General features: G+C 37.1%; 1 protein-coding gene across 1 annotated transcript in view; it reads left to right on the top strand.

Annotated features, from left to right (window-relative positions):
• ZSWIM6 (zinc finger SWIM-type containing 6) overlaps positions 1 to 25,820 on the top strand; it is a 175,474-nt gene that overhangs the window by 142,578 nt on the left and 7,076 nt on the right. The window contains exons 5-10 of the mRNA XM_081131842.1: positions 10,288 to 10,467; positions 14,774 to 14,950; positions 15,227 to 15,373; positions 17,772 to 17,918; positions 18,897 to 19,157; positions 22,825 to 22,960. Of these exons, the coding sequence (XP_080987968.1) occupies positions 10,288 to 10,467; positions 14,774 to 14,950; positions 15,227 to 15,373; positions 17,772 to 17,918; positions 18,897 to 19,157; positions 22,825 to 22,960 (1,048 nt within the window). The remainder of the gene's footprint in view (positions 1 to 10,287; positions 10,468 to 14,773; positions 14,951 to 15,226; positions 15,374 to 17,771; positions 17,919 to 18,896; positions 19,158 to 22,824; positions 22,961 to 25,820) is intronic.

Raw genomic sequence — 25,820 nt, 5'->3', positions numbered from 1 at the left:
AGCGGGATGGGAAGATTGCATATTACTCGAGGGCCATAGGTTTTCCCAAAAGGAACATTATCCAGGATACCAGTCAATGGCTTTGGAATATATGTGGTTTATTTTCTTTCTTGACAACAAAAAGATGGTTATTTTTACTTCAGTCTTTTCTCAGAGCCTGGCTAAGTAACTGATTGTATGCCCTTTTGCTGAGGGTTTAGCCCTGCTTGACCTAAGTGGTCTTAAAAACTCTTCTTTACAGTGTCCCCAAGGTTTTATTTTGAAAATTTCCCAGAGATGTTTTAATGAATTAGAAGCTAGCATACCAAATTTAAAGTAAGGAGAATGTTTTTACCAGTTAAACTTACTTTCCAAACATGAGTGACTAGCATATTAAGACTAAATTGTACTAAGAACAATACTATAATTAGGGTCACAGTTTTTGTGTGGTCTGACCCAAGAAATTTTGTAACTACAGTTTTGCTAGCACAACTAATTATGCCAGTGATCTTCTATTTGTGACTGCAATTAGGCATTTCATGGCCTCTAAATAAGTATAATTAGTTAATTGGATCATGCATGAAATTCTAGCCTCTTACAATAGCCTCTGAGAACAAAAATAAATATGATAAATATTATGAATTGTTTTATATTTGTGGAACCCTGGGAAATATCAGAAGTGATTGTTTTACTTTGCCTGCTGCTAGTTCATAAAAATAAACATGATATTAAAAAGTAGAAATTAACCAGTCTTCATTCTCCACCTTTGAAACAGATGAAAGGGACTCACTGACCTTTCTTATACTCACCTTTAAGGAAGGTGAAAGTACATTATTGTCTAATCACTATGCTGTACATCTGAAACTAATACAGAATAATATTGAATGTCAACTGTAATTGAAAAATTTTTTTAAATAAAAAGTAAACAAGGTGATGCTGGTTGCCCCCTTCCTCTGCTCCCTAATTCCCCTTGCTCCCTCCAGCAGCGCTTATTATACACATTGTACCTTCTGGAAAACAGGGAAAAGGGCAACATTTATCAAAATTCCAAAGTGGTTTTAATATAAAATGTGTGGCTTTTATTTTAAACACTGGACTGATTTGCATATTAACAAAAACACCATGGAGGAGAAGGAACTTTAAAGCAAGTTTTATTAACTGTGGGTAGGTAGCAATAGGTAGGGAATGGCCTGCTGATTCTTCAGTCACAGATCATAACACCCACCCAGCAGGCAAAGAGCACACTCAGTCACACACGAGTGTGTTATCCCAGAAATGCTGATGCAACTCCCCTCTAACAGACCTTATAGGACATTATCATATTTTCAAAGAAAATAGATTTCTTCTGACTTGAATAATCAATCTTGGATTGTAAATTGAGCCTTTGGATTGTTTATCTGCTGTTTTAATCTACAGTGAAATTACTTATTTGCTATGCCTGTCAGTCCTGAAAAAATGCAGAGTTTTCTTTTGTTTGATTAGGTTCTTTTTAGGTAGACCTGTGTAGGGTTTTGTTGGATATGCTTTCTATACATGCAGAAGACATATTCTCTGTACATATGAATATATGGTTAAAGTACAGGGCGTATTGATTGTACATTTAAGGCTACTTCATAATTTTAGACAGCAGTGTACCATTTGTATTATACTGCTAAAATGTGAGGAAGGGAATGATGGTTCTGTCAGAGACTAAAATTATTCATCTTGGAAATCATTTTTGCATAGCTGCATATACAGATCCTAACTTACAGGAGTACTTTCTGACCACATATCCTGGCAGAAGGCTAAATACCATAGTGTTTAAGAGTATTGGTTTGGGGGGAACATGGGTGTGATAACAATCTGGCTCCCATCTTTTAATAGCAGCATAGCCTCTCCTCTTCTGAACTTCAGTTTCCTTATCTGTGAAGTCAGTCTTTTTGTGAGGGTGAAATATAATGAATTTAAATACTTGGCACAGGGTTAGTGTGAGGTAAATATTCAATAAATGGCAGCTATTATTGTCAGGTGGATAAGTAAAGATGCCATTCACTTTTAGAAATGTGTTAGTTGAACTAGATGGAATGATCTTCATGCCCTAAAGACAGACATTTTAGAACTTTAAATGTAGACTCTAATTAGAAACCTAACATGTATAAGCTGACATTGTTAGGAATTTCCTTGAAGGGGTGAAAAATTAACATATACACTAGCACTTAATATTGCAGCATGTGTTGGGGTACCTTTTATGCTGTTAAGTTTTCATAATGACTTGTTTGTTTTTTGCTTGATTTGCAGCTCTTCTCATATGTTGTGGTTTATTTAGGTTTGATTACTTTAACATTCTTGTACTCATTGGTGTCTACCTCAGTTTTCCATTTTCTAACCTAACAAACATTTTATAATCTTTTTTAAAGGTTATAAACTTTATAACAGTTTATACTTTTTCTAGTAATTTGGATAGATTTAAAATGCCCACAGATTCTTTGCTGCTCTCTTGGAGATGTGGTGTCTGTGTTTTCTTCTCTTGTATCTGGGCAGTTTTTATAAATGTTTGACCAACAGAATAGGGCAGAGTAGGAGCTGGGCCAGTTTCTGGGTGCAAGCCTTTAAGTGACTGGCAGCATCCACTTCCTGTCTCTTAGAGGGTTCTGTCCTCGGGAGCTGACTTTCCAGGTCAGAAGCCTAGCTGTCCTGAGGCAGACTGAAAAGATGTTTCTAGCTAAAGGACATGCTCTGAGAAAGCCGATGGTGTCTGCATGAAGAGGCCATTTGGGGGAAGGGGAGGGTAAGGAGGAGAGAGAGAGTTTTGAGCTACAGAAGCATGAGATACAGTGGTACATTGTTGTGGTAAGCCAGGAAGTCAGGGTAGTTTTGTACATGGTAATAGATCACCAGGACAGTGGTTATGACTCCTGACAGTATTTCATGCTTCTAATGGTTATTTTCCAAATGCCAAATGTCTCTAGCAGTGTAGAATATAATAATGTATGAAAATGAAGTTCTGTTGTTTCAGTTAACTTTATCACTTATGTTGGACAAGGGGATAACATTGTCTGAATTGAATCTATGTTACTAGGAAATGGCACAGCACGGTCCTAGAGTAGTCTACACCTCAATTTCTTTTCTTTTTTTAAAAATGTATCTTTATTGATTTCAGAGAGAGGAAAGGAGAGGGAGAGAGAGATAGAAACATCAATGATGAGAGAGTCATTGATCGGCCGCCTCTTAGACGCCCCCGACTGGGGATCGAGCCCACAACCAGGGCATGTGTCCTGACCGGGAATTGAACCCTGATCACCTGGATCCTAGGTCGATGCTCAACAGCTGAGCCACGCCCAGCCGGGCCTCAATTTCTAATAATTTTCTTTCAGCAGTGACTCTTCCTCGCCTTCGTATTCTCTTTATACCAAATTTCACTCGGTTGACTCCTGGCTTTCCCTCCTCCAATAATAAGAATTTAGGTTCTGATAACTTTTGAGTTTCTATAGAAGACTGTCGAACTCTGGGCATTGCATCTACAAAGGGAGGCAAAGTGGATGGTAGAGCAGAAGTTTTGACAGGGATGCTCAGGGGGTGGGGGAGGAGGCTGCAGGAAGAGGCTGCGTGGCTTCGGCACCGCACTCTGTCCATCCTTTGGAGTGAACAGAGAAAATGTTATGTAACCCTGCAGGGTTGGGGATGAGTTCAAGACGTGACTCCTCCGTGGGAGTAGGTAAGGGTAAAATTACCCAAAGCGTCTTGCTCCTCTAAGTGACTGTGAGCCTGGGTGGGGCCTGGGAGGCTAGAGAGAACAAATATGTTCTGTTGGAAAACAAAACATTTAAAGCTTATCATTGAGACCAAGGGAAAGGGGAGGGGAGACTAAAAGATATTTCTAGTTAAAATCAGAATCACTTGCAAGTTTTAACCTTAGAGCCTCAAATTCCTCAACACCAAAGTCTCCTCCACAGGGGCTTGCAAGAGTGCACGTTTTGGAGTTGGGTGAACTCTACCGTTTCAAAACACTTTCTGCCTGTATTATCTTAGTTAAGTCTAAACAGCCCTATGAGGTAGGTAGGAATTATTATCTCTGTTGTTTAAATCAGGAACTGCTGCTACTGAGAGACTGAGTGGGCTTGCCCTAGTTCTTGGTATCTTGCCCTTTCAGAGCTTGTTGGTCAGATGTTTATTCTAGTTGGAAATGTAAGACATAGGTATGTGAGGTGGGGTTAAATGGTGGTGCTTTGTCCGTGTAAATGTTTGCCAGAAAGACTGGCCTTCAGGGCATGGGAATTCATTGATTTTTGTTGCCTACCTTTGCCAGGTAGCATGGGTGCAGGTGGTTGTCCACTGGCATTGGTATTAGGGCAATGCAGAAGTAACCAGAGGCCTTTGTGATGATTTGCCTTCTGCCTCAGTGTGATTCTGTTCACATTCCCTGACTATTTTGGTCAGGTATAGGGTGGGGACAAGCTTGAGACCACCCAGTGTATTAGAACCATTCACCATGTGCAAAGAATGCCTCCCCCGACCACCCCTTCTTCCCAGGGAAGTTGCTTTCCTAGTTTCGTTTTACCTTGGCTTATATATATGTTACAATGCATCTTTTTGCTGAAATCACTGAGTGCACATTAGGTAGAGGAGTGGAAAGGAGAGGAAAAGTGTGCTGCATGGTGAAGAAAAGGTAGATGAGAGCTGAAAGTGCCATGGATAATTCAGAAACTGAATGCTGCACACACCAGTGATTTGATAATTGCCTTTATATACTTTGAGGCATTGAAGCTAGGAAAGCAATTTAAAACTATTGAATTTGTTTTTGTTGTAACTCATAGCAAATAATTAAGCGTCCTTTGTGAAAGACCAGTAATACCATTTAGATGCCAGAGCCTCTGCTAGGTGCTGGAAATACAATGTCCTCACCGAGTTCTCCTATTTTTGGTTGAGTCTTTAAAAGGGTTAATATTTCCAAGGAACAGCAGAATGAAGCGTTTGATCATCAAAGAGTTTTATTTTTAAAGCTGCAAACGTTTCAGGCATGTGTTGGAGGGGAAGGAAATCAATACCCAAAGTGGGACTCTGAATTAATAAAATTTGGAGAATGACTTACTCAATTTGGTTAACTTGGTTATTAACGCTAATTACAGCTTTTTGTATTGGTGACTGTTAAGATGAAAGACCATATCTATTATAGCTCTGAACTTGAATCTAACATTAAGAACATCCTTTCAAGATGAAACCTCTCTTTTAGGAAGGTGAGCGGTAAAAGAATGTTACAGGCAATTTAATAAAGGTTGGGTTTTTAAATATATCCTGATTCTGTAAAGTGGAAAATTTCTAATTAGAGGAATGTAAACATGAAAATCTAAGGTGAGTTTGAGGGAAAAAATTTCTTCTTTTGTCAAGTCATAGAAACCATTGTTTAAAGTTTACAATAATATTAAGGATCTTGCTTTTAAGGACCATAATCTCTGAGATTTAGTTTCCTCATCTTTAAAGTAGAAATATTAATTCTGACCGTGGAGGATTATTGTGATGAGTTAATGAGATGTTTGTAAAACCCTAAATATGCCTGTAGCGTATAGTAGGCACCCAAGAAATAGTGACTATTAGTGATAATGATTATTTAATTAAGGTTTTCTTAGTGTTTACTTCTTCAAAATAACTTTTTTAAAAAGTAGAATTATATTGTCAGTAGTTTAACCTTCTTACAGACGCTTGAATTTTTTCCTGGTAGTGGTGAAACTCAATTCATTGTCACATTGTCAGTTCCTTCCTGTGATCAGTCCATAGCACTACATATATTGATTAATATTTTCCTAATTTTATCTTTTGAGTTACTTCAAAACAGCTAGTGCTTAGTATAAATTTGGTTATCCTGTTTTTAAAAACTTGTATTGCATTTGCATCTTTAAAAAGAAGAAATTAAATGTAAAAACAATGGATTTGAGATACATATTTTAGGGTATGTAATTTCTACTTTTAATTAGCTCTTTGCCAACTAGCTTAGCTTTTAGTTGTCATGGTGGTGCTTTTAAGCTAATTTTCAAAATAAATTATAGTTCATACAGGTAGGGACTGAAATACAGAATTCTGAATTATGAAGTGGACACATTGAAAATAAATCTATATCACATTATTTGTAATATTAATTTTTTATTGCTAAGTAGTATTCTGTTATATGAATGCACTACTGTTTGTTGTTTAACCCCCAGATATTTGGGAATTTTTCAAATATCTTCTTGTCACTTTGAATGATTTCACTTCTTTCAGATTTGTCAAAGTTTTGCTTTATGGCCCAGAATATGGACTATCTTAGTGATTGTTCTTTGTGCATTTTTAAGAGAGTAGAATTTTTATTTTGTTTTGTTTTCTACTAATGTCAGGTAGAGTGTTCTACAAACGTTATTTTGGTTAAGTTGGTTTATGGCGGTGTTTAGGTATTCTTCATCCTTGCTAATGTTCTACCTACTTGTTCTGTCAGTTATTGAGAGAGGAGTACTCAACTCTCCAAATATAATTGTGGATTTGTCTATTTTTCTTTTCAAATGTCAGTTTTTGCTTCATGTATTTTGAAGTCTTGACATTAGGTGAAGCATTCTCTTTTAGGATTCTTACGTCTTTTTGGAAAACTGATCCTTTTATTATGTTATGTCTCACTTTATCCCTGGTGTAGTATTTCTTGTTATGATGTCTACTTTGTCTGATACTAATATGGCCATTCAAGCAATATTTTCAAAGTATTTGAAATGGTATATCTTTTTTCATTTTCATTTTCAGTTTGCATTGTATATCTTTTTTCATTTTCCCCCCTTTAATCTATGCCATTGTATTTAAAGTGTATTTCCTATACACAGCATACAGTTAGATCTTGTTTTCAAATCTTATTTACCATTTCTTAATTGGTATGTTTAGACCATTTATATTTAATAGAATCACTGATATGGTTGAGTTTTTTAGGTCTACCATCTAATCATTTATTTTCTGTTTGTTTTCTCTGTTTTAAATCCTCTATTCTCTTTCTCCTGCCTTTTCCTTCTTTGAATTATTTTTTTTAGTATTTTATTGTAATTTATTTGTCTTTTTATTTGTATCTCCTTGTATTTTTTAATGTTTTCAGTATTACAATAAACATATCTAACCTTAAACAGTCTACTTTGTGTTAATATTTTGTCACTTTAATAGAATGTAGAGTCTTAACGGCCTTTTAGGTCCCTTTACTCTCCCTCCTTAATGTTACATACATTTAAAATGCCACAAGCCAATGTTCAAATTTTTAATTTCAATAGTCATACTTATTTTAAAGAACTTAAAAGGACAAAAATAGTCTGTTACATTTATTCAGGTATTTATTATTTCTATAGTTCTTTATTCCTGTAGTTCCAAGTTTCCCTCTGGTATTATTTCTGTTCAGCCTGAAGAAATTTCCTTTAGCTTTCTTCTATACCAGGTCTCTTGGCAACGAATGCTGTTAGTTTTCCCTGATCAGAGAATGCCTTTATTTTAACATTTCTAAAGGATATTTTTGCTGGATATAGAATTGTGGGCTGGCACTTCAGTTTCTTTTAACACTTTAAAGATAATGTTCCACTGTCTTTTGCCCTTTATGATTTCTTTTTTTAAAATACGTTTTTATGGTGGGCACATAAAGCAATATACAGATCTTGTAACATAGAAACCCACACCTGAAATCTATATGTTCATGTTAACCATTGTCACCCCAATAAATTTAATACAATGTTATAAAAAAAAAAGTAAAAAATAATACGTTTTATTGATTTTAGAGAGATACAGAAAGGGAGAGGGAAAGAAGCATCAATGAGAGAGAACCATTAATTGATTGCCTCTTGCACCCCACTGGGGATTGAGCCCAGAACCTGGGCATGTGCCCTGACTGGAAATCAAACCATCAACCTCTTGATGCGTGGGATGGTGCCCAACAAGCTGAACCACACTGCTACCCTTTGTGGTTTCTGATGAGAAATCTCTTATTATTTGAGTCTTTTTCTATATATGGTATATCATTTATCTCTGCTTTTAGGTTTTTTAATCTTTGGTTTGTGGTGATTTTATTATGATATGTTTGGTCATGGTTTTCCTTGAGTTTACCCTTTTTGTGGTTAGCTGAACTTCTTGGATCTGTAAATTCATATCTTTCTCCAAATTTGGAAAGTTTTGAGTCATTATTTTTCCAAAGTTTTCTGTATTTATGTCTCTTCTTCTGGGACTCCAGTGACACAAATGTTAGACCTTTTATTATTTTTCCACTTGTCTTTAAGGCTCTGTTCATTTTCAGACTTTTTCTCTCTGTTCTTCAGTCGACATTATTTCTATCTTCAAGTTCACTGACTTTTCCTTCTGTCCATTCTGCTCTTGATCCCCTACAGTGATTTTTTTTTTCCAGATTTTTTTTCAGTTCTAAAATTTCTATTTAGTTTGTTTTTATAGTTTTTATTTCACTTCTTTCAATAGTGTTTACCTTCATTTCATGGAGTACAGTTGTAATAGTTGCTATAAAGTCTCTGACTGATAATTCTAACATCTGGTTCTTCTTGGTTGGCATCTGTTGATTGTTTTTTCCCTTGAGAATTGATCACATTTTCCTGTTTCTTTGTAAGCCAAGTAATTTTGGATCCTGGACATTTTGAATATTGTTATGAGAGTCTGGGTCCTATTAAAATCCTCTGGATAACTGTGGGGTTTTTTTAAAGCATACAATCAACCAGGGTAGATTCAGAACATTTGTCTCTTTCACCTTCTTTGGGTGATAGTGTTAGTAAAGTCTTCAAGGCCTTGGCTGTGCTTCCTGGAGTCTGTTTCATGCACATGAGATGTTACCAGGACTTATGCTTCTTTGTACACAGTACACAGGATCCCCTTGCTCCAGCTCCTGAGTGGAGGGCAGGGTTCCCTTTTCCTAGTTCTCTCACCAGGTAGATGAGATTTCTCTCAAGTTATTGCTGAATATGCCCTCTACAAAGTTCCTCTAATGGGGCTACTCTTATGTGCAAGCCAGGAGAGAAAAGAGGAAAAAAATAACAGTAAATCGCCCCCATATGGCTTGTTTCTTCATGGTTTGTTTCTCTAATCTGCTTGCTGTTGTTTACTTTTCAGAGTTCTCAGATTGCTGCTTTTTGTATTTTGTTCCGAGTTTTTGTTTATAATCATGAGGAGAGATAAACTATAGTGGGCTTACCCTAGTTTGATCACATTTTGTTTTTCAGTTGGCATTTAAAAATATAGAAATGTTAATTGTAAATATCTGTGGCTTAGATAGATTGTGGCCACTTTTATTTTCTGGTGGTAAAAGTTATTTGATAATTAAAATATCAGATTTCCTAGTCGAAGAAGCTTGCTAATATTAAATGTGGAAGAATATAAAGCATCTCTTTTGAATAAAATAAACATAATGATCATTCCTATCTTTATTATTCATGTAACACAACTGATTAAAATACGCACAGACATACACATACCTTTTTAAAGAAAAAGTGTTGTGAATGGCTTTGAGGTATTGGTATCTATCTTGTTTTGAAATTAGTAAAGAAAAACGTGAACTTTTAAAACTTGTGAAATATCTGCTTGAGTTAGCTACCTCTCTCTGAAGAATGTAGAAAGGATTAATACAAATTATGAGTTATGTCTTCTAAATTTATTTTGGCTTTTACTTTGAAAAACAAGTAAAATTTTAATTTATGTTTAGTCATTTCATTCACATAAAGGCATAAATTTAGTGATTTCATTTATATAAAGATTTGTTCCTGGTTAAATCATTTAGGGAAGTGTGTTTAAGTAAATTTTATTTTTAAAAGATTATTGGTATAATAGATATGCATACTAGTTAATAAATATAATAAAGTTTGAAATGCCTGTAAGGAAACTAAGAAAGTTGTTTATTTGTGTTCATCTTGTGCCTTTATACTTTTATTGTATAATGGTAATCTTAGAAGGAAATTTCATTTTTGCACAAAAGAATTATTTAAAGTGGTTTGTTGCAGAATCCATATATAAAACCTGTGTGTTAATTAAAGTGGCAAATTGGACCTAAGGGTTGTATTTTTTATTGACTTTTATCCAAAATGTCACACAAGTAGGAAGGTAATTAATAAACATTTGAAATATCTTTCATCTTTATTTATAACAGAGTTTTTGGATCTTTGGTTCAAATTCAGACCCTGTTTTCCTTCCGTTAACTCTACATGAGATTTGTGGCTTGAATGAAAAAGAATTGTGTTATAAAAATGACAGATTTGGATCCATTTTGAAATGGTTTAAAATTTATCATTAGCTGTTAGAATTGGATATTTTGATAATTTTTTAAATTTACTTTCCCCTCTCTTTTTAAATTAGGTGCTCTGTGGATGTGTATAGTTTTAAATCCCCACTGTAAGCTGGAGCAGAAGGCCAGTTGGCTAAAACAACTGAAAAAGTGGAACAGTGTTGATGTCTGTCCATGGGAAGATGGAAATCATGGCAGTGAATTACCCAACTTAACTAACGCTCTGCCTCAGGGTGCAAACGCCAACCAAGGTGAGTCCATGGTAATATTCTGCTCACTTGGTATCTACCTGATTGTGCACATACATTTATAACAGTAACTAAAATATATGTGGGAAAATAATTTCCCCACTTAAGAACTTACCATAACTCCAGGATTTTAATGTTTTGACTCTGAATATGTATTTTAATTTTTACCTGAGACCATTGTGTGCTTTTCTTCATATTCTCAGAATACAGATGGATATAATCCTTATAGATATTAGTAGGGGTTAGTTACGATTATATAAAATTAATATAAAATTGCTTATTAACTATTTAATTTGAATATTTTAAATTTAATAAACCATGGTATAGGTTGGTAATATTGAGAAGCTTGAGCAGCTGTGTTTTTATCTCTTGATCAATTCATATTTGGGCTCCTGTGTCATTTAATCAATTAAAAATTCTTAGTTTTAGAATGTTCCAAGTAAGCATTTTATGATGGGGCTGGAAGGACATGGGTGCTATTGGCATTAGGACTAGGAAAATACTTTATTGTGAAGGATTGTCTAGCATACTTATTTCTACCTACTGTAGGCTAATAGGTGCCCTCCACTTTGGGACAACTAAGAAATGCACACAAACATTTTCAAATGTCCTCTGAAGAACTTCTGCCTCTCATTTCCATTCTGTGTGTCTTTTTTTCCAGCTTCTCTCTCTATTGGTTCCACCCATTTAGTTCAAGTCCCTCTTTTTTTTTTTTTTTTTTTTAAATCTTTCCTTGGCCTCACCCCCCTCCGCAGCATTTTCTCGTCTTTTTCAGAACCAAATCCTTAAAGTAGTTAATGCTTGCAAATAAAACTTCATGCCCTAATTCATGTCCCTATTTTTGTGTGATTTTGTGCTGTTGCTGCCCTTTTTCGTTTTTGAGAAAACTTGACTTTAAAGTTGTATTAGATGCAAGGTGAGAGTTAAAATGGCATCAGAAAGATCCAGAATCAAGACTATCATTCTGTATGTGCTGAACCCATATGGAGTTGGTGCTCCTGGAAAGAGCTGGACAGTGTTCTGAGTGTGATTGTGAGTTAGTATAGTGTTCTCAGTCTCTATAAAGAAAGAGATTACATGTATTACTCCATAGGGATTTGTCCAATGAAAAAGATTGAAGTTTTGGGACTTCATAAAGATGATTGGCTGGCTCTTCTTTGTCTAGAGATATTTGCCTTGGGAATTCAGTTTTTGAAATCTGTCATATCTTTATTGCTTATGATATTATTTAATAAATGAAGAAAATAAATGTACCCCTTATACCCCAAATTCTTTTCCAGAAGCTCAGAATTTTCAAGTTTAGCAATTCAACATTTATTCCCTTCCATTGCTAGGAAAGGGTATGCCTACATCTATATAGGCAGTATGTTTAATCTTTTATTTTTCATATTTGGGGGTTTCTCTGTGTTTCGCTCCCTACCTGCTTTTTGGGAGCACCATCCTCACATTTTACACTTTACTTTTCCTTTCTGTTTGGTTACTTTCCCCTTGGTTAAATAGGAATATTCCATTGGCTTTAGTACGCCCTTAACAGTGGTCCAGCCTCCAGATGAAACAGTTCATTTTATTTATGGTTTGGCCTAGGGGTATGAAGTCAAGACCTAGTTTCTGAGGGCAGTATTTATAGCTGTTGTGCCTAAAGGCACCAGAGCTCCTGCTTTTATCATAATACTCACATCCTGCAGAGGGGCTGTCAGAAGGGAACTGAGCAGGCTGCTCGGGAGAGCCTGCATGGCCAGCAGAACCCAGCAGTGCCATTGCAGCTGGCTGTGGAGTGTGTACTTGGTACAGACAGTGGGCAGGACTGCATATGTTGGCATACTGAAGTGAATGTGAAGGGCAGATCGGGTCCTGTCTTTGCTGAGATTGTTAGAATTAATTAACAACAGCAATAACAATATTAGAATCCACACTCTTTGAAAGAGTAATTTCTTTGACTTTTTAAAATGTACCACAGTGATAGCCAATTTTTTTTTATAAAAGAACTAATTTCTCCCTTTTTACCTTTCTGAATTTCCCACGTTTTCTTTAATCAGTATGTATTAATATTCATACACTTCACTAAAAATTTGGTTACCTGCTTTTCTTTTTTCCATCTTAATTGTAAAAATCAGAAAACCACGGACATCTAAGATAAAAATTGACCATAATTTTATATCCTGAGGCAGAGCATTGGTTAAGTTGGGTAATTCACTGCCATGATTTCCATCTTCCCATGGACAGGTGTGGTTTTTTTGTCATTGTCTGCATATATTATCAATTTTTTGTGTTTCCCATATTATTATTGAGCTTTCTGTCTTACATTTTCATTTAAATATTATTAATCTTTAGCCTTTTTTGTTACAATTGGTTTTATTCTCTTAGACTAACAGCTGTTAAAAGCCTGGTGTGTGCACTATATGTTTCTCTATGCTCAGTTAGTTTGATCACATGAAAAGTTAAGGTTTTTATTTTTTTCTAATGGAATCCTACTCTATAGCTTGCTTGTATTATTGATACCACAGTGAGCCAAATTGACAGGTAGAACTCTAATTCTTTCAATACACTCACAACATTAAGTTGCTCTTTTAATATCACCTTTTAGTTTTAAATTCTATTTCTTTGATTTGAGCCTAACAAAATAAATGAAATGACAAAGCCCCTTAAAAAGTGTAAGTTTTGGGCTTTGGAATATTTGATCGATTGACTATTAGAGGTAATGGAACCAGTTCCTTATTGGGTAGGAGTATATTTGTTCTGCTCAGCAAAAACCCTGATAGGTTCAAAAGTCCCTTAAATATAAGGCCCTCTCTTCCCATTTGTAAGGTGTACAACTAAAACTACTGCTGGCAAGAAGCCTGGGCAAGGGCCATAACACATGCATCAGTATTTATGCCTCTCAAATTATGTCATTTGTGCATTTTGATGTGTCTGCTATGTAAATACAGATATCTAAGTTGACCTGAGACCAAGCTGAAGTAGTGTCTTTCTCTGTTAAAGGCCTCTCAGAAGCCTTTCACCACAGCTAAAATAGGTGCATTTGGAGTGAGGATATCTGTGTTTTAATCTTGATTGCTATTGCCCAGCACCGTGACCTTGGCAAGTCACTTTCCTTCTCTCCATTTTCAGTTCTGTTAGCAGAATAAAGGAGCTAGACTAGATGAGTTCTTGGAGCTCTTCTTGATTCTGCTCTTCTTTGATTTTTATGATTTCCTTTATGTCTGTGCTTAGCCAAAGCTCCAGTGACAGGAAGATGAAACATTATCAGCTAAGGAAGCTCCAGATATTGTTTCTCATTTAATTAAGCCTCAGAACAGTGAGGGTGATGCTTGAGCTAAGTAAAGTAAACATAAATAAAGTAGCTTGTTCCCCTGGTGTGCAGTCAAGGCTCACTAAGGTTTGTGCCATAGTTGAAGGTAAGTTGGAGTGGGGACACAGGGTGGGAGTGCAGGTAGAATTTGAACCGTGTTATCCAGAGGAACTGAATATTCCCAGGAGTTGGGGTGAGAATATCCTTTATTCCCCAAACATTTCTTTTCTCCGTCAGGTCCTGAAACTTGAACCCTCTTCGGAGTGTCATACACTGCTCTCTTGTGATGCCCAGCATGCACTATGCTGGGGACATCACACCAGTCATGGAACCTGCACAGGAGTCAGGAGGCAGCCTGTAGGGGCAAGGTAAGTGCGCTGGTTTGTTTTGTAGCTATGTTGTGTGGCTTTGTGAACTGTTAAATATATGCAATTATGCCCTTTGGGATATAAAGTGTCATTTTATCATTATATCCCAAGAAGCATAATAGTTTTAATTGTGCAAAACCGCACAATATAGTTAAAAAATACAACCAAAAGCACAACCCTTATGCATATCTTTAAAGGCTGATTGCATCTTCCTGAAAGGTTCCATGGCTGGTGTCACATCTCTTGCATAGTGTTTGTGAGAGCTGTGGATCCCATCAGGGCAGCCCACCACAGCACCTCAGAAGTGGGGAGCAGTGAGTCTTCATGTGGTTTTTGTGCCGAGTGCCTCTTTTGAGTGTATTTGGCATGGAAACTAGACTTGACAGTTCTTTTTGCAGGATGCCTTTAACCTTAGCTTGATGGCTGCAGAGTGTTTGTGTTGGATAAAACAAGTGAGTGAATGGTGGCTCTTTGGGCTGACTTTCCTCCTAGTACTTAGGACATGAGAATATTCACCGTCCATCCTTCTGCTTAGGGGGTGAGGACAATGTGTGTGGGTTTGCTCATGAACATCTGGCCACAGAGTGGTATGACTGATTTATTCACATGTGAATAATAGCTGACACGGCTTTCTGAATTGTGGAAAAAACAGATTCGTCGAACAGGCCACATCGGACAGTGTTCACCCGAGCCATCGAGGCATGCGATCTCCACTGGCAGGATAGCCACTTGCAGCACATTATCAGCAGTGACCTATACACCAACTACTGTTACCATGACGACACTGAAAACTCCCTCTTTGACTCCCGTGGGTGGCCCCTCTGGCATGGTAAGTGCCCAAACCGGAAAGACATTTCCATGACTTACTTCTTTGTTTAGTTTCTATAGCATTATTGGAGTGGGAGGAGGAGAGCTGAGGGGGCTTCAATGGGAGATGAATGAATGCTTGGCAATAGGAGCTGAGTTTTTCATTCAAATCCAAGTTCAGAAATGGTTTCTTGTGTCTTTTTAATAGTATTTTGGGGGAAAACATATTATTATTAAATCTCGTTTTTATGGATATATTTGACAGTGGCAACTTTCCTCCCTTAACTTTGTGTTTCAGAACATGTTCCTACAGCGTGTGCGAGAGTGGATGCGCTGCGTTCTCATGGGTACCCCAGAGAAGCACTGAGACTGGCAATAGCTATTGTTAACACATTAAGGCGACAACAACAGAAACAGTTGGAGATGTTCCGAACTCAAAAAAAAGGTGAATGCGAAGGAGTTTGTTTCTATTGGAATGAGATTTTTGGGAATGACATCGCTTGATTTTGTGCTCTTTTGGGAAAGATGGCTTTTAATATTAGAGTGACGGGGATCGCTATACTCACCACTCATGCAAAATAGTTAATAGCTGATCGTGAGAAATTTTAGGTATTTTTTCCCCTAGTTTAATATTGTAAAAAGTAAGATTTTTTAAAAGTATCTTAGGCTAGTTAATTTTTTAAGGGGGAGCATTTTTAAAACTATTGTTTGAGTAACTAGTATGTCTGAATTATCTAAAATGTAAGTGAGCCAAATATCTTATTCCATGACAGTACATTTTAATTCTAACAGTAGGATTCTGGGGGTAGACACCTATGTTTGAATCCTAGCAATCGATCCCAACTGGGAGTCCTTGGGCAATGACTGGACCTCTCTGTGATTTAGATTCCTCATCTGTGGAATGGGGCTCAGTTGAGGACCTATTTCTTAGAGTTCTTGAGAAGATTATTAATCCTGTAAAGCACTTAAAGCGGGGCCTGGCATAGTATGTAATCACTCCAAAGCTTTTTACTTGTAATAATTTGTACATAAGGACATGATATTTATTTAAAGTGATCACAACAGAGAGCTCCTTGGATTTCTCTTTTATCCTGGGAGCAATGAAAACCTTTATTTCAGACTATTCTTAAATATAACTGGGATTATATATTTATACCTATATCTTTCCGTGTTTTTTTGTCTTTCCATATTTAAAGAACATGTTTTTCATAGCTGTTAACACTTCCACATTGCAATAACAGATACTTGTTACACAGACAAGATTGGTAAACGAATTATCTTGTACATTTTTAATACCATATGGCATGATATGTCAACCTCTATTTTTTAATTGAGATATAAGTTACATACAACATTATATTAGTTCAAGTAGACAACATAATGATTGAATATCTATATATTTCAAAATAATCACCACAATAAGTCTAATTAACATCCTTCACAACGTATAGTTACAAAAATGCTTTTTTCTTGTGATGAGGAAGTTTTAAGATCTGTCCTCTTAGCAACTTTCAAATATGCAATTCAGTATTATTAACTGTAGTCACTATGCTGTACATCACATCCCCATGACTTACTTATTGATACCTGAGGTTCTGTGCCTTTTGACCACCTTCACCTATTTCACCCATCCCCCCACCTTTAGCAACTGTCAATCTGTTCTCTGTATGTGGGAACTCAGGGTTTTTTTTTAAATACTTCACATATAAGTGAGATCATACATATTTGTCTTTCTCTGTCTGACTTATTTCACTTAGTTCATCATCTCAATTTTAAAAAACTTCTTTTTAAATTTTACTTCTCCCACTTCTCTGTTTTTTCACTAATTTTTGTGTGAAAAGAAAGGACATAGAGGAAATACGTTGTAAAGTTTTATCCTCAGTTTCTATCACTTGACAATAGAGTTATTTTATAAGCACAACAATTCCCTTCACCATATATATTTGATAGCCCCAAACCAGAAAACTTCTAAAGGAATATTCGAGTCATGGAGTGGCTCTTTAGCAATTTACAAGTTAGTTTTTTCTTGTCTACTTTATACTGTACATAGATTTTATTGTGTTTTCCTTTAAGAAGGAGCTGCCATTACTTACTTCTTTAGTAAACACTGAGGTGTAAAATGTTGCATTTTTTACAACAATGGAATATGTCTTTTAAAATAGTTGCAGCTTTTTTCCAGCACTCTGTAATTTAACTTCAGGAAAGTGCTAGCATTCTGTGGAAAAAGAGAAAGGATATGTTTCATCCAAATGATATGTTATCTTCTGCTGTAGTTGCTTTTTGTGGCTCACTGATCCATGATAAGGACACTTTCATACAGTGATAGGGAAGTGAGTTAATAATATTCATGAGGGAGTCTAAGTCTGACCCAGGCTGCGGCCACCCTCTAGTCTCCAATTTAGATGATCCAGTGAGCACAGACTCTGAGAGTATCTTCTTAACAGAGTTGTAGAGTTGTCCAGTGGGAATTCGGGGGGGACTCTTTAGTCCTCTCTAACGTCACTCCTAGGAAGTGAGCGGAATTGTCCCTAGCTGCTTAGGGGAAAATTTGGAACTGACTTTTCCTTATGAATCATAATTTAAAGTGTAAATTGTAATGTTAACCCAGTACCTTGGACACATGAATTAAATAGATGTTTGGGAGCTGTCCCAGGAGGTTACTACCATTTATATTGATTTACAGATGAATCTTCAGATTTCAAAATAGTTCACAAGTTGGGGTTTATATGTACCTTTGTTTTTTAATTCAATTCAGTATTAATTTGTCAGGATGCTGCTATTAAATGGTAAAGCCTCTCTTCCCTTTGCTTCTTTCCATCTCTCAATTCCCTCTTCTTTCACAGAGCTACCCCATAAAAGCATAACCTCGATAACCAATCTGGAGGGCTGGGTTGGACACCCTCTGGACCCTGTGGGCACTCTCTTCAGCAGCCTAATGGAAGCCTGCCGCATGGATGATGAAAGCTTCCCTGGGTTCTCCAGTTTCACAGGTAACACCTTTGACGTTTGTCTCGTGTGCCTTTTTTTCTAAACTCTGAATGGCGATCATTTTTCTTCACAGTTTGTTTTATGAATCCATACAGTTAACAGTACCTATAGCTAGCAAGAGAGCAAGGAAATGGGCACTCAGCTTTCAGGCAGACAGACTCGACAGCGACAGCGTGTGTAAAGAACCTTAAGAATATTTATTCTCTTCTAGTCAGTGATTGTGCATCTAAGAATTTATTTGCACTTAGGACTGTTTGCCAGCATAAAGACATAAAATAAGGATTTGTTTCATGTGGGAGGGAGGGAGGGAGGGAGGATTGTCCCTTTGCTGCTCCCATGGCTGGGTGAGCTCAGGGTTAATTATCTTCCCCTCCGCATTTTCTCCTGTGGTGGTTACCTTCGTGGATTATGGGTGATCCAAAACTATCGGGAGGGTGAAAGGTATGACTATAGAGTTCAGTAGTTGAAGTTTGTTCAAGTTTCTAATGGAAACAACAGAGATAAGAGAATGCTCAAAGAATCATTTATCTTGTGATAACTGATGACCTCTTTGATAACAAAACGGGACTTTGAAATTGGGTTACATGTGTTGTGTTCTCTACTGTTTTCATTATAAATTTTTCATTGTGATAAAAGTATGCAAACGTTTTTTAATGCCAGGCTCTGAAGAATTGGTAACTATTGCAGTCATCATATAATTTTACACTTGTTTAATTAAAAATTTTCTCCACTCAAGTATTCTTGGTATCTCTTCTTAGATTCATAGTTTTCTTTCGTGACTCATTTTCAGTGGGAGAAAAATATTTGTGATGTTCTGTCCCCCAGAACATACACATTCACTCATTCATGGGCATTTTAAAAACGATACTGGAAAACTAGGCACTTGGTTTTTGTTATTCTTGAAATTAAGTCAGTAACTTATTTATGAGTACTAGTAGTAGTAGTTTCTGAACTCCGATTGCTTTTGTAACATTTTACAGAGCATATGGGACAGTGCAAATCTCTGGAATACCAGCATCTACCTGCTCACAAATTCTTAGAAGAAGGGGAATCCTACTTAACACTAGCTGTGGAAGTAGCCCTAATAGGGCTGGGACAGCAGCGGATCATGCCCGACGGGCTGTACACACAAGAGAAGGTTTGCCGGAATGAGGAGCAGCTCATTTCCAAGCTTCAGGAAATTGAATTGGATGACACACTGGTGAAAATTTTTCGCAAGCAAGCAGTCTTCCTGTTAGAAGGTAGTTTAATAAAGAGGTTTTCCACTTGTTTAGCCAATTTTATTTATGTTGGGAGTACTGTTTAAATGTATTTAATATGGTAGTTATCCTGGTTGGTATTGTCAGTGAGTGTCATAGGCTTGTTTCTTAACCAAATACAGTATCACTTAATAAAAAAATACAAATGTTTATATTTATATTACTTGATTTAGGTGTTCACATAGGATAGCCTGTTAGAAATGAGTCCCATTTAATGCCGCAAGTTCTGAAAAGGACTGTTTTTATTTTGGCATGTTGTTCCTGAGATAAATGCGAGCTTGATATTTAGTGAGCTGTTGCTGATAGCCATCTTCCTCTTTGCTTGATCAATTAAATAATAAAATGGAAGTTGATTGTCATTCCCTGAATTATTGGCTGTTACGTGACGTCTTGAGTTTTGACTATGTCATTTGCACATCCTAACAAAGGACTGAAAGCTGCAGGAGTGAATTTCCACTGTGCTGAGTAATTCAGAGAATTCATTAGGATTAGATTCAGCAAGTTAAAGTTTCATAGACTCTCTAAGGCAAGGCCTAATTTTCTTCTTTTCATAAGGTTAAGAGCTAAAGAGCCTAACAAATTCTGGCTGGCATTATTTTAAAACATTTTTTTCTCTTGAAAAGACTAAGTGTAATTAGCATGGTAGCCTCATCTTTTGTGTAAATTTAGGTGATGTCTAATTGATAAAATTACTTGGATCTCTCAAGTACATGTTTGTTCTTGTGGGATTCTCTGTGATTGATAGGCTCATAAGGTGTGGTATCTTCATCTTTAGAACTGTCGCATGTGGGGAAGGGAGTTAGAGAAAATAGCATTTCAAAACCTCTTTTACTTGTCCAAAGCTAAAGATCTATTTGAAAGAAAATATTTTCACCAAATACATTATATATTTATGTGTTTTAGAAATGCATTTTAAAGGGAAAATGTTTTTAATAGCATGCTTAATTTTAGTAAAAGCACTCTCCTAAAGTTTTTTTTTCTTCTAAACATAAAAGCCTATCTTGGCGAATTTCAGGTGATCTTGATTCCTTCATTACTGTTTTCTTTCACTTTCCTCTTATAATTTCTTTGCAGATAAGCAAAATCACTAGCCACAAAGCTTTTTTTGTGCTGTCACTGGCTCTTAGTAACTGACTTTTGGTTTCCAGTATATTGAAGGATAGGAAGAGGGTGTGTGCTTTTCAGTGTTCATGGTGTCTGATACCTGTTTATCATTGACCTTTTTAAATGTTCTCCATGTTCATTACTCATGAATAATTTTTAGTTGTCTTAGTCTTTGATTAGTTCATACCCCCCCCCCCCGTTAAACATTTTTATAAGAACTGTGCCTGATAAAGAGTGTTGTTGACTCATCCTAGCTCTCTCCTCTTTTCTGACCACAAAGAGTGGGTGGTGCAGCATACAGTCCAATAGGGGAAGCCAAGGGACCATTTCTTGTCAACTCCAGAAGATAAGCACTTCATGGTTGAGTTGACTGCACTGGGGCACCAAGTTCATGCATTTATACTCTTGGAATTTCAGGGGCAAAAATGTTAGCAGACTCAGGTATCTGAAAAAGAGGAAGCAATAACCCTATATTGTTGCTGCGTGTTGATCACTTACAGCCACAATCTTGGCAAATTGGATCAATTGGCATATTGGAAAAGCACTTCTGGGGAACTTGGTACCAAATTTCAGTCTTTCATTATTCAGTACACTAGAGTTCAGGTATTACACTGATGATTAAACTACAAGTAATTCCGTGATACCTGAATGTTTTGCTTGTTGGGAGGTGTCATAAAAAAGTGTTGATGATGGCTCCTGGCTTTTCCTGCATAATGAAAACAGGTAGCTTGACAGTTTAAGAGAAACATCGGAATGAAATGGAAGAGAAATGAAGAATATCATCTACAAATTTACTCTATTTAATCCTTACATCAAATAGAGTTAGTGTCTTAGTCTGTTGAGGCAGCCATAACAAAATACCACAGACTAGGTGGCTTAAACAGTAGAAATTTATTGTTCATAGTTCTGGAGGCTGAAAAGTCCAAGGTCAGGTGCTGGCCAGTTCAGTTTCTAGTGCTGTCCCTCTTCCTGGCTTGTAGATAGCTGCCTTAGAGAAAGCGAGTGCCTGCATGAGAGCCCTCGCTCCCTGACGTCTCTTCCTATAAGGACACTAATCGTATTGGATCAGGGCCCCCACCTCTAACCTTATTCAACCTTCGTTATCTTCATGAAGCCCTTTCTCCAAATACATTGGGAGTTGGGGTTTCAACATAGTAAATTGAGGTAGAAGATATAAACATTCAGATAATTTGGCCTCTCATTATATGAACTAAAGGTGGAACTATAATGGAATATCAACTTTTGAAAAATATCAGATCACTAAAACATTTTTAAATATTTTGAACACAAGAAAAAGATTAATAGGTTTGGTAAAATTAGAAATCTAGAATGGATTTTAGTTTGCCTAGGTAAAAAAAAGTTGTTTACTATATGATTTTCCAAATACTTAAATGATGGAGAATTCAAAGATATTAATGAAATTTAAAATAACCTCTCTTAAGATGATATATAATACATGATGCCTCTGCCCCATGCTCGGTTCAGTAACTCTCGCCGTTTCTTCTGAACTGCCTTTCTTGCATTCTAAACTCTCCAACAGACAGATTTTTCTCAGGGAAAACAAATGCATTATGTCCTTTGAGCAGTAGCGTCATGGTTCATAATTGTAGAAATCATGAAACAGTTTTTACCCAAACGTGACATGGAAACTAATTTATTAGACACTTTACAGTAACTAAACCTCAAGGTACGTAAGTGGAAAGTAGTTGAATTAACCACTGTGGTTTCCTTTCAAAAGTTATTTTAAAAGCCTAGCGCCCTTCCTAGGGCAGCGTTCAGAGAGCACAGGGAGAGTCAGCTCTGCCACCATCCCTGTCATAACTTACTAAGAAATGAATTTGACTGCTTAAATGTAATTTTGCTTTTAAAATTGGTCCTTCGGAGCCCCCCAAAATGGTAAATTTTCAGTTACCTTAATTATTTTCTTTTGCCTACGGTGAGTATCAAATGGGTAGCTATCCTTTTATTATTAATCACTTTCTGACAATCCGCATTTATTCCTGCTTATTAGAAGCAGCAATGCTTAAAGTCTTTGTGTTGGGATTTGTGGTTCAGAATCCTCCCCACCCCATTAGAGCACCTGTTCTGGAAATCCGGCTTGTCTGTGCCCCTGAGATGAGGGTCCAGGAGCAGATCCCAAAGTTAAGCTGCAGAGTCATCTCTGCATTTGAAAATCTGGATGCTCGGACATACACATTGACAGAGGATGTTTCTTGAATCCTGTGAGGTTTTATGCATCGAAAGGTTTCTTTCTCTGAAGCAGTTTTAACGGGGAAGAGCTCTGCCCATAGTTGTGTGATTCTCATTTCAGCCGTGGTGCAGTTGGGGGATTGTTCCTTAAGTAAGTTTGATGCTGGATACTGTAGCCTGTAGAATCATTTTTGACTAAGAATCTGTATTCCTTCTACTGTGTCACTTAGATGGCATTCTTAACTAGATTAGCTTGTATATGTTATAACTTTACATAACAATTTTAAGATAAACTTTACAAGAAGTCTTAGTTCCTTTTTTAGGAATGTAAAATGTGTATGCTCTCTTCCCACAGCCGGACCATATAGTGGTTTAGGCGAAATAATCCATCGGGAGAGCGTTCCAATGCACACATTTGCCAAGTATCTCTTCACCTCTCTCCTACCTCACGATGCTGAATTGGCATACAAAATTGCACTGAGAGCAATGCGGTACGTATTCACAGCCCAGCCGGGCAGGCACAGCCCAAATCCCCCCCGGGAGGAATGGCTGGTCACTGACTTCTCATTCATTCATGTTTCTTGTAGGCAGCAGAAAATCTAAAGAACATATTTATTTATGTGCTTCTCAGATTGTGTAGTGGTTTGTTCGTGGGCTTGTTTGGCTTCTGTTTAAAAGGAAAGGAAGGATGGTGTCCTTGAATGCTGTCTTAGTCATGCTCACGGTGGCTTTTTCCTAAAGCTAGAATTTGGGAATAGAGAACAATTCCAGACCAACTTTAACCACATGGGAACAACAGTGGAAACCTTCCTAAATCATGAATTGTTTTGAAAAAATTCGATTTTTGAAACAGTGGTAACTAATAAGTATAGTTGACTGCATATAATAATTGAGGGAGCCCTTCCCACCTGCAGTAATTTCACATTTCATCAGTAGTGCAGGAAGGCCATTGTATCACCACACACCTTTGTGCTCCAGTGGAGGGTGACAAAGATGGGACTATAGCATCACTGTTAGGGTCTGCCGATCTGCTCGCCTCAGCGCTGGCTGCTTCCGTTTCCTCTTCAGTCCCTCCTTTCAGTGAGGACAATTAGACTGTGTTGTTCTCTGCCACTGACCTTTCTATTTTCACTTTCCTTTTAAAAGTCAGTTCACCAAATAATTATTTTTATCTTGAATCAGTTCTGGTGAATATTTTTTAGTGAATTCAAGATTGTATTTGTCAGTCTTATTTTTGTAGCCTATTAAACTTTAAGGGCCTGAAAGGAATATCCACCTTCCTTAAAGCGTGAGCTTTTTCCTTTTTTTAAAAAAAATTAAAACACTTCTGTGTTAAAGTGCAGGTTTGACCTCATTATAGTCACCTAAAGACAAACCATGAACATAACCTAAAAGCTTGAGGTGTGCTGGAGAATAGTTTGATCCCATAGAATCTTTTCATCAAAGATTCTATGTCTGCAACCAGTACAGTGGACTCAGAAACAAGTCCTTGTCTTTTTATGTGTGTAGCTCGTCTCTGAAGGCCTTTTTTTGGTGCAGTGATAGGTGTGTGTGTGTGTGTGTGTGTGTGTGTGTGTGTGTGTGTATACATACCTGTGTGTCAGTGTGTTCTGAGGCTGACATGCTTTCCTTGGCAATGTGAAATCTCATTTACCTATCAAAGAAGCCTTAAAAATTCTCCCTTGTCTATTTTTAAAATACCAAAATATACATTAAAAACTAACATAAGCCAAAGTTCCCCACCAGATTATTTCATACCACTTGGTTTGTATTTTAAAGCACAGTTATTAGTAAGTTCCTGTTCCCACTTTTGGAGGCTGGAGTGGAAGTTGTCAGATGAAGACAGGTGCTCAGTTCTATACCTGTTCAAATCTGGGAGTTCTCCTGGGGAAAAGGGAGGATGCTAATGTTATGATGCGCCAGATGCTTTTGCTGTGACCACTGTGAATTTAAGAGGAAAGTAGCATAAGGATCCTCAATGGGTCTGGCCTATGCTTAAGCTAACATTCAGAGCCTCATTTAGGATTGCCCTTGGTTGCTGCCCAGGCAGTTTGTTCATGGGGCACTAGCAGGGCACAAGGGAATTGTTTTTCCACCTCTTCCATCTGCCGCCATCCCCCAGCCAAAGGACCGCCAGGGAAGGGAGGTAGTGTGACCTCGCAGAGCATCTCATGGCAGCCAGGGGAAGAGGAAGGAAAAAAGACATGTGGCTTCTTGCATCTTAGTCCTTCTGGAAGTAGGGGTGGCGGGCTGGAGAGGGGTGCTTTTAGCACTCTTTTTCTCTTCTTTCCAGGGGTGTTGACTAGTTTCTTCTACAACAACTCCGGAAAGATCTGCCTATTAATTACAGGGACATTCTGGATTTTTTTAAAAAACTAAACAACCCCACCAAAATGCTTATTACTTAATTGCCTACCTTGCCACCCTCTGATGCTAACATCTCTGTCCCTAAAAAAAAGGAAAAGAGAGTGAGGCATTTGGCTTACCAGAGCAGTAACTGCTCTTGGATGGGGCCCCAGGGCCAGCCTCACACCCTGACCGTGCTAACTCCTGATCCTCAGCTCTTATTCCATAGTTTCTAACACTGGTGTCCTTGAGTGAAGGTCACTGCTTTGATGATTGTAAAGGAATCGTTGCAGTTGTAGCTACTTTACTAATTTCTTTGGTATTTATATTTGGAGAAGATCACTAAACATGTGCTTTGTTTTTATAATTATTCTTTATTTGTCAACATAGTCTTAATCAAAGATTGATGGAAATGAGAAATCACACAGAATTTATATGACTGTCAAGGGACAAATACTTGAATCATTTGCATACATCATCTTCTGATATGTATGATAGAACATATTCTAGCTATGAATGCCTGAAGGAATGAGGAACTAATTTTTTAGAAAGTATGAGTAATGGAAACGGAGTCATTTTTGTTTTACTTCCCTCTTATTTTGTGTCTTAGTAAGTTAAGCTTGTGCATCTCAGCTATCCACTTGATCCCTGACTTTTGTAATCTCAGTCTTAATATTCACTTCACTGTCACTTTTCTGTTGATTTTTATTTTTTTAGTGAGTGGTAAACATCAAGGCTGAGTTCCAAACTTCTTCATTATTACATATCTTAATTTCCTTGAATTGTGCAATTTTATGAATGATGTTAAAGGAAGGAAATCTCTTAGGTTTGGGTAATGAGCAATTAATAAGGTGACTTTGGCATCCAGACCGCAGAGTGTAGCTGTACCAGCTCTTCCTGCACAAGGACCTGCACATTTCTCCCAGCATCTGCCCACTCCTCGCTACGGGCCAGTCCCTGCGGCCAAGGTGATAGACAAGTGATAACTAGGAGCCACCTGCCCTG

This window comes from Miniopterus schreibersii (genome assembly GCF_964146895.1).
Source record: "Miniopterus schreibersii genome assembly, chromosome: 3".
NCBI classification, from domain to species: Eukaryota; Metazoa; Chordata; class Mammalia; order Chiroptera; family Miniopteridae; genus Miniopterus; species Miniopterus schreibersii.
This window is presented reverse-complemented; position numbering and strand designations above follow the sequence as displayed.